Consider the following 8,941-nt stretch of genomic DNA (forward strand, 5'->3'; position numbering starts at 1 on the left):
ACCTCTCTTGACAATTTTTGACTGGCCCAGTAATAGACTCCTGATTAAAGCAGGAATAGTCACATTCTCTAAACCCAAAAATTGGCAGTTAAGGTTCAGTTCATCTACTTCTTTCCTTGATTGCTTGTAACTAGTAAATAAATGTTAAGCATGAGCTTAAGTAGCTTCGTTCATTCTTGTGTAGTTTGGCAACATAGAAAGGCATCTAGAGAGGAAGGTAAGAAAGGAGTAAGGAAAGGAAGGAAAGAATAAAGGTGAGAAGGAATAAGGGAGTGGAGGAGGTAGAAGCCTAAGAAACAATAGAGACTAAGGCAGCTACTTGGTTCTAGACCTATCTGTTCCTGGTTTAGTGTCTATAAAGTCTCCAATGTCTAATTGTCCTTAATTCTACAGTAAGACTTCAGTTTCTTAATAATAAAACTTTTTCTTTAACTCATCTTGGGGAGGCTGGGGCCTTTCTCAAAACCAAAAGAGATAGGAAAGATAAATGCAGTCTTGGGTACTCAATTAGACTACATACCATCAAACCCTTCTTTTATTGCATGCTTCTAGTATTAATGAATTAAATAAAAATGTACAAGCTTAGAGATAATCTATACTGGAGAATTCTGTTGTAAAACAATTCTGTACATAATTTATGAGGTCTTTTAACAGAAAAATGCTACAAAGATTTTTATGTAATGACTCGTTAACACGTTTCCCTCCATTATTTCATGTGCCCCTGGATCAGTTTTAAAAAGTAGCATTGAAGTTGTTATTGTTTGGGTGTCTATATCTTTTCTCAGGATCATCATACCCTCCTTAGCACCTATTTCTTTTAAAAATTATTTACTGAGTTTAATGTGAACAGAATTATTTTATCATTTAATGTAAAATCTTTAACATCTACAAATAATCCGATTTGGTTATAGGGGTTGATTCCTGATTTCATTAAGAAAATAAATATTTGATTGATACATGCTGCTACTAGGGAGGCTCATGAAAAAGTTTTCAAGCTTCCCGCCAAGTCTACAGGCTTAAATTTTTCTCTAGAAGAGAAAAATAAGGTTTACTGACAGATGACAGATGGGAATGAAAAGCTAATTTTGATCAATTTGCTCACTGACATAGATACCAGCTTCTATCCACTAATATTAAAAAATGCATGAACATTTAGAGCATATTTTTGCACATTTAATTCCATAATAAAGAGTTTGGATCCATGACTGAAATTTTTCTATAAGGAAAATTATCAGATTTTAACTGTAACAAGCATGTTCTCATATTTTGAGGGTTTACTTAAATTTTTTTTTCCCTATGTAGAGGAAAACATTCTAAAATACAAAGTCAATTTGAGTGATTTGTGTCTTAATGAAATTAAACCAATATTCAATACAATGATTACACTTGGGTGACACTAAGTTTTCCTAGGTAGCCAGGTAACTGGAGTGCCAGAATACATGATACTATTATTAAAACAATATTATTAAAATATTGGCTAAAGTATGGTGCAGTTGGGGAGACCCAAGGTCCCTGACTCCAAGATATTTTTACCATTCTTAGGGGTAAAAGAATTGCAGTTCCATGTTAGGTTGCCAGGATCTTAAGCTATCCATAAGAGATACGTGAGTTGCTTGCTAAAAAGCAGTTGTGATCTTTTGTACTTGGGAATAAGTTTAACCTACTGTTTCAGATGAATCTAGCTTATTTTCTTCTGCACTTTAGTTTTTACCATAACCTTATCTTTGTGATCTTGACTTTCTCTGAATCTTAGCTTCAACATGTATGTATCTTAGTTTTAGTAATAGATGTGGATGCTCTTTACAAATCATTTTAGATAGTGTACCAGTCAATACAACATACGTACAAAGCTATAGGGATGTCCTCTCTAGACAACATTTACAGATAAATTATCCACAAGGCCTTAAGCTGTCTATTGGGTTTGCATAATAAACCAGCTCTAGCTAGTCTATTAATTTTATACTTCTGAAACATGTACATGAATTTCTTCATCTACTCTTCTGGCAATGAGTTGGGAGTTTAATGGTGTATACTTTTTTCTTTAGAAATAGACTGATAGCTATGCATCTTTTTCTACTCAGTTTCCTCCAGAGTACCGACTGTACATTATGGTCGACATTATATTGTAAACTCCATGTCAAAGAAGGTATTAGCATTTCCAGCACTTAGTACAGTATGAAATATAATATAAAATCAATGATTTTGTTGAATAAACAAATAAATATAGTTAGCTTTGTTCTTGCATCATTTCCTAAAGTGTCTGGCACCATTTCTACATTTATAATTTCACATGAAAATAGAAGTTACCATTTTATTTATAAACCATTCTATATGCAATCTGTGGTGGTTATTTGTGTATGTGTGCATAAATCTAAGTGGAACACGTTTTATAGCATTTCCAGCAAATTGAGCTTAAGTAAACACATGGTGGCGCTGTAAGCTAAGGCTGAGAAAACCAGACCTGCAGATGGGGGCAGTCATATACAGATCTATCTAAGAGAAGAGGATTCTTAACGGAATTACCTTACAGCAAGGACAGACTGCCAGGACAGACTGCCTACAGACCCAACAGGAACCCCGACCCTAAAGACTTCTGGCGTTGGAGAAATGGAGGCTGAAGAGCAGCGCTTTCCTATACTAAGGCAAGTCCTGCTTCTCTTTGTTTTCCTGGCTCAGACTTGGGCGGAGCATGAAGGTTATAGTGTCGTAGAAGAAACGGCCACTGGATCTTTTGTGGCCAATCTAGCAAAGGACATAGGGCTAGAGGTAGGAATGCTGTCTTGGCGGAGGGCTCGGGTCATTTTTAACAACAACAAAAAACACTTTCAGCTGAACCTTCAGACTGGAGATTTACAAGTAAATGAGAAATTGGATCGGGAAGAACTGTGTGGTCCCACGGAGCCTTGCATGCTGCAATTCCAGGTGTTACTGGAAGAACCTTTGGAGGTATATAGGTTTAAGCTTTTGGTTAGTGACATAAATGACAATTCACCTGTGTTTCCAGAAGCAGAAATGACTTTGAAAATAATGGAAAATACTCTTCCAGGGACTCAGTTTCCCCTCAAAAATGCACAAGATTTAGATGTAGGCATCAATAACATTCAAAAGTACACCATCTACCCCAACTCCCATTTCCACGTTCTTACCCGAAATGGCAGTGAGGGCAGAAAATACCCAGAGCTGGTTCTGGACAAAGCCCTAGATCGTGAGGAGCAGCCTGAGCTCAAGTTAACTCTCATGGCGGTAGATGGGGGAGTGCCTCCCAAAAGTGGCACCGCGCTGGTCCTCATTGATGTCTTGGACATCAATGACAACACCCCTGAATTTGTGCAGCCACACTACCATGTGCAGATCCTGGAAAACAGTCCTCTGGGGTCCCTTGTTGTCACTGTTTCCGCTAGAGATTTAGACATGGGAATAAATGGCGAAATAGTCTACTCATTTTTTTCTGGCGATGAAGAAATTACTAGGACATTTGCACTTAATGAACTAACGGGAGAAATTAAAATAATTAGGACACTCGATTTTGAAAAAATTGTGTCATATGAGGTGGATATTAAGGCGTCTGATGGGGCAGGTCTTTCTGGAAAATGCACTGTCATAATACAGGTGGTGGATATAAACGACAACGCCCCAGAATTAACGGTGGCTTCATTTGTAAGCTCTATCCCAGAAAATTTCCCGGAAACTACAATAGCTCTTTTCAGCGTTCAAGATCGAGACTCTGGGGAAAATGGAAGAATGATTTGTTCCATCCAGGAAGATGTTCCTTTCACGCTGAAACCTTGCGTGGAGAATTTCTACAAGGTGGTAACAGAAGGACCATTGGATAGGGAGAGTCGGGCAGAGTACAACATCACCATTACCGTCACCGACATGGGATCTCCCAGGCTGAAAACCCAGCACAACATAACGCTGATGGTCTCCGACGTCAACGACAACGCCCCGGCCTTCACCCAAACCTCCTACACGCTGTTCGTCCGCGAGAACAACAGCCCCGCCCTGCACATCGGCAGCGTCAGCGCCACAGACAGAGACGCGGGCGCCAACGCCCAGGTCACCTACTCGCTGCTGCCGCCCCAGGACCCGCAGCTGCCCCTGGCCTCCCTGGTGTCCATCAACGCGGACAACGGGCAGCTGTTCGCCCTGAGGGCGCTGGATTACGAGGCCCTGCGGGTCTTGGAGTTCGGCGTGGGCGCCGTGGACCGCGGCTCCCCGGCGCTGAGCAGCCAGGCGCTGGTGCGCGTGCTGGTGCTGGACGCCAACGACAACTCGCCCTTCGTGCTGTACCCGCTGCAGAACGGCTCTGCGCCCTGCACCGAGCTGGTGCCCAGGGCGGCCGAGCCGGGCTACCTGGTGAGCAAGGTGGTGGCGGTGGACGGCGACTCGGGCCAGAACGCCTGGCTGTCGTACCAGCTGCTCAAGGCCACGGAGCCCGGGCTGTTCAGCGTGTGGGCGCACAACGGCGAGGTGCGCACGGCGCGGCTGCTGAGCGAGCGCGACGCGGCCAAGCACAGGCTGCTGGTGCTGGTCAAGGACAATGGCGAGCCGCCGCTGTCGGCCAGCGTCACGCTGCACGTGCTGCTGGTGGACGGCTTCTCGCAGCCCTACCTGCCGCTCCCGGAAGCGGCTGCCGACGCGGCCCAGGCCGACCCGCTCACGGTCTACCTGGTCATCGCGTTGGCGTCGGTGTCGTCGCTCTTCCTGTTCTCCGTGCTGGCGTTCGTCGCGGTGAAGTTGTGCAGGAGGGGCAGGGCCGCCTGGATGAGTGGCAGCTCAGTGCCCGAGGGCCACTTTCCGGGCCACCTAGTGGATGTCAGCGGCACTGGAACCCTGTCCCAGAATTACCTGTATGAAGTGTGTCTGACAGGAGGCTCAGGGAACACCAGAGAGTTCAAGTTCTGAAGTCTGTTGCCTCCAATCATCACAAGTCGGTTTGTCAATGATGTGGAGGAAAACTCTAACTTCTTAAACAGTTTTGGATTCAATTAGGAATTTGCTAAGTTTTCAGAGCATTCAAGATGAAGGTTAGTTCTTTCTAAATATACTACATCTCCATTACCTTTTTTGGTCCATATAGAACTTCTTGGATATTTTATTTCATTTTCCAAGTTAAGAAGATTAGAAATTTTAAGTATTTCGATTTAGACAACAAACTTGTAACATTACTTCATTACTGAAAAGTCATGAATATTTGTTCAATTTATCAACTTTTCATTATCAACTACTACTGATCTGTAAATGACCCTAGCCCCATTCTCTGTTTGAATGTTGTCCAGAAATATTTTCTAAATGTTTGATGTTGTGGTTACTTAGGAGATAGGCATGATATAAATATAACAAGTCACTAGTATGTCTTCAGTTTACTATGATATTATGCATACCTGGCTTAATTTTTTAAAGGGAGAAACATCTGCAAATATTGCATGTTTTTGTTTCACAGTAGTATTAAGTGGAAAAAACTTACAATTTCCCCCACACTTAAAGACATTTTATCTCTTTATATCAAACTTGAGTACATAATATACATGAGTATTATTTAAAAATCGGTAGATTTTTTTCTAGATATTTAAAATTATAGATCTTACCCCATCTCTTTCTGGAAATTTTTCTTTTCAGTAGACATCTACTGTTATAGCCATGTTTATTTTAATGATTCATCTTCCTCTTTGATTTCAGACAATCAAACAAAGTGGTAGACATTACTGATCCAATTGTACCAATCTGATTCTCTCTGGGTTTTTTTTTTTTTAGTAGCTTTAGAAACCAGATATGAAATAGTCCATCTGTTAGGAACTTAACAAGAAATATCATGTTGGCTAAAGCCATGAAAAGAAGCAGAGAAAGCCAATACACTTAGAGGCAAGAAGGAAGGAGATGCCTAAAGAGTAACCTTGTTGTACATTTTCCAGTCCCACCCAAGTCTGCTTTGCTCCTTGGGTTTTTGGAAACAAGTGCTCTTTTAATAAACTTTCCTCTAATTAAGAAGCTAAGTAGGTTTTTGTTTTCACTTGTTAAAAGCATGTTTAGATATTTTTGTATGGATTGAAACTTATTTTTTGTGGTTTTCATATTAATTTATAAATTGTGGTTTTTGTTTTAATTTAACAATATTTGGGTCTAAAGGTTGTGGAATATTAGTAGTCTATAAGAGACAAGCACAAGCTTTTGTTAGACTATATAATTTTTAGAATTGATAGATTATTTCCAAATTGTACAGTTTGTGGAGTACTTAGTAGAAACTTAGAATATTCTACTATATAAGTTATAAATATCATCAGTGTCATAATAGCATTTGTGTGAAATAACACCAACAATGTAAAAAGTGTTTTAAAGAGATGTATACCTTATTTGTAAAATCATTATTACCTGGTTGTTATGTTCTTTCTTTTTTTATAATATATTCATTTGTTGGGGGGGTAGCAAGAGTATTTTGCTATTTAATTAAAACCATTTTAAATCATTCCAAATTATTTCAAATTACTATTCAAAAGAGCATGGAAAATAGCTGCTTGGGAACATGCTGTCTTGTTCATCCAGCTCATATAATGAACCAGAATCCTAGCAAAAAAATGGAGCTTTTACATTAGGAAGAGAATCCGTCAGTCAAATTTTAAAAGTGAATTGTGATGTATTCATTGACCTATTCAATAAATATTTGTTGAGCATCTACCATGTGTCAGGGACTAGATGTTGAGGGATACAGAATTGAACAAAACAAAACTCTGGAACTCAAGAATGACAGAAAATAAACATGTACATATATGCTATATCAGATGGTGATCAATGCTAAGGAGACAAAGCAGGGTAAGAGCTATAGGAAGTGATTTTATGCATTTCCCCATAGTTTGAGTTTCAAAAAATCATAGCTCTCTGACCTTATGTAGAAAGGGCATATAAACTGGAATTAACTGGTAGCTTTTTCCTTTATGTGATTCTACCAATGAGAACCACAACTCTGGCACATAGGCTGCCTAGAATTTGGAAGAAAATCTGGAGGAATTCATGCTTTTTGCTGAGAGAATTTAAAGAAATTACATAGGTATATATTGTTATTTTTTACAAGATGACTGATCACTATTAAATCTTCTTCCACTTTTCTGTTCTCCTCAGAGCACCCCATACATACTACAGGTTCTCTAGAAGGTAAAAACCATGTCTGGTCTGTTTACTGATGTATTTCAGAACCTAGTACATAGATATCAGTAATATTTCTTTGAATTAAGGGATGAATAATTATAGTTGCAAGATTTTGTAATCACATCATCTCCCTCAAACCACTTTCAAGCTCCCAGTAGATTATTGGGATAATTCGATAGATAAATTATTAGGATTACTAGATTTTTACAGGAGTATAGAGAGAATACAAGGTGGCGATTCTTTTCGAAGTAGTATTAAATGGAAAACGCATGGTGGCGCTGTAGGCTAAGGCGTCCAAAATAAAAAGCCCTGGAAATACTAGGACCTCAACCTCAGATCTCTAGCGGAAGAGAAAAAAGCCTGTAAATCGAGCTGAGGACCAGTGAGGCTCCAGAGAATGCTACTCACCGACATTTCTGGACAGGTCACCAACTGAGAGATCCATTACTGTCTCAGTCTCATCGCTTCCTAAGGTAGAGCTGGGTGGGCCCTGTTCCTGGAAAGGCGTCTGGGGAATAAAGATGGAAGCCGGAGAGGAGCGCTTTCCTAAACAAAGGCAAGTCCTGATTCTCTTTCTTTTGATGAGAATGGCTTTGGCAGGCTGGGAATCCCGTCGTTATTCCGTGATGGAGGAAACTGAGAGCGGCTCCTTTGTGGCCAACCTGGCCAAGGACCTAGGGCTGGGAGCGGGGGAGCTAGCTGCGCGGGGAGCCCGGGTGGTCACTGAGGATAATGAACCCCGATTGCAGCTTGATCTGCAGACTGGGGACTTGATATTAAATGAGAAACTGGACCGGGAGGAGATGTGCGGCCCCACTGATCTATGTGTAATGCATTTCCAAGTGTTACTGAAAAAACCTTTGGGAGTATTTCGAGCTGAGCTACTAGTGAGAGACATAAACGATCATTCTCCTGAGTTTCCTGAAAGAGAAATGACGCTGAAAATCCTAGAGAATAGCTCTCCTGGGACCGTTTTTCCTTTGAAAAAAGCCCAGGACTTGGATGTGGGCAAAAACAATATCCAAAACTACAACATCAGTCCCAACTCTCATTTTCATGTTTCCACGCGTAACCGGGGGGATGGCAGGAAATATCCAGAACTAGTGCTGGACAAAGAGCTGGATCGGGAGGAAGAGGCTGAGTTCAGATTAACCCTCACGGCGCTGGATGGCGGCTCTCCACCCCGGTCTGGCACAACCCAGGTCCGTATCTTGGTCTTGGACGTCAATGACAACGCTCCTGAGTTTGCACAGATGCTCTACCAGGTGCAGGTCCCAGAGAACAGCCCCGTAGGTGCCCTAGTTGTCAAGGTCTCTGCTAGAGATTTAGACACTGGGACAAATGGAGAGATATCATATTCCCTTTTTTATAGTTCTCAAGAGATAAGCACAACTTTTGAGCTAAATAGCCTTTCAGGAGAAGTTCGATTGATTAAAAAACTAGATTTTGAGACAATATCCTCATATGAGCTGGATATAGACGCCTCTGATGGTGGGGGACTTTCTGGAAAATGCTCTGTCTCCATCGAGGTGGTGGATGTTAACGATAACTCCCCAGAACTAACTATTTCATCACTTACCAGCCCCATTCCTGAAAATTCCCCTGATACAGAAGTGGCCCTGTTTAGAATTCGAGACCGAGACTCAGGGGACAACGGAAGGATGGCATGCTTCATCCAAGACGACCTTCCTTTCCTCCTGAAACAGTCTGCAGAGAATTTCTACACCCTAGTAACAAACGGGGCACTGGACAGAGAGACCAAAGCCGAGTATAATGTCACCATTATAGTCACCGACTTGGG

At 41.2% G+C, this 8,941-nt stretch overlaps 3 protein-coding genes across 3 annotated transcripts in view; all 3 read left to right on the top strand.

Moving 5' to 3' along the window:
* Nucleotides 1-1,317, top strand: part of LOC105297069 (cadherin-23-like) — a 16,622-nt gene extending 15,305 nt beyond the window's left edge. The window contains exon 4 of the mRNA XM_023534909.1: nt 1,303-1,317. Coding sequence (XP_023390677.1) covers nt 1,303-1,317 — 15 coding nt within the window. The remainder of the gene's footprint in view (nt 1-1,302) is intronic.
* Nucleotides 1-8,941, top strand: part of LOC105297013 (protocadherin beta-2) — an 87,838-nt gene that overhangs the window by 76,146 nt on the left and 2,751 nt on the right. The window lies entirely within an intron of this gene.
* LOC105297016 (protocadherin beta-15-like) lies at nt 2,457-6,670 on the top strand. The gene has a single exon (XM_011367408.2). It carries the CDS (start codon nt 2,608-2,610, stop codon nt 4,903-4,905), a length of 2,298 nt encoding a protein of 765 aa, XP_011365710.1. The 5' UTR covers nt 2,457-2,607; the 3' UTR covers nt 4,906-6,670.

Source organism: Pteropus vampyrus, unplaced genomic scaffold, assembly GCF_000151845.1.
Source record: "Pteropus vampyrus isolate Shadow unplaced genomic scaffold, Pvam_2.0 Scaffold134, whole genome shotgun sequence".
Lineage (NCBI taxonomy): Eukaryota > Metazoa > Chordata > Mammalia > Chiroptera > Pteropodidae > Pteropus > Pteropus vampyrus.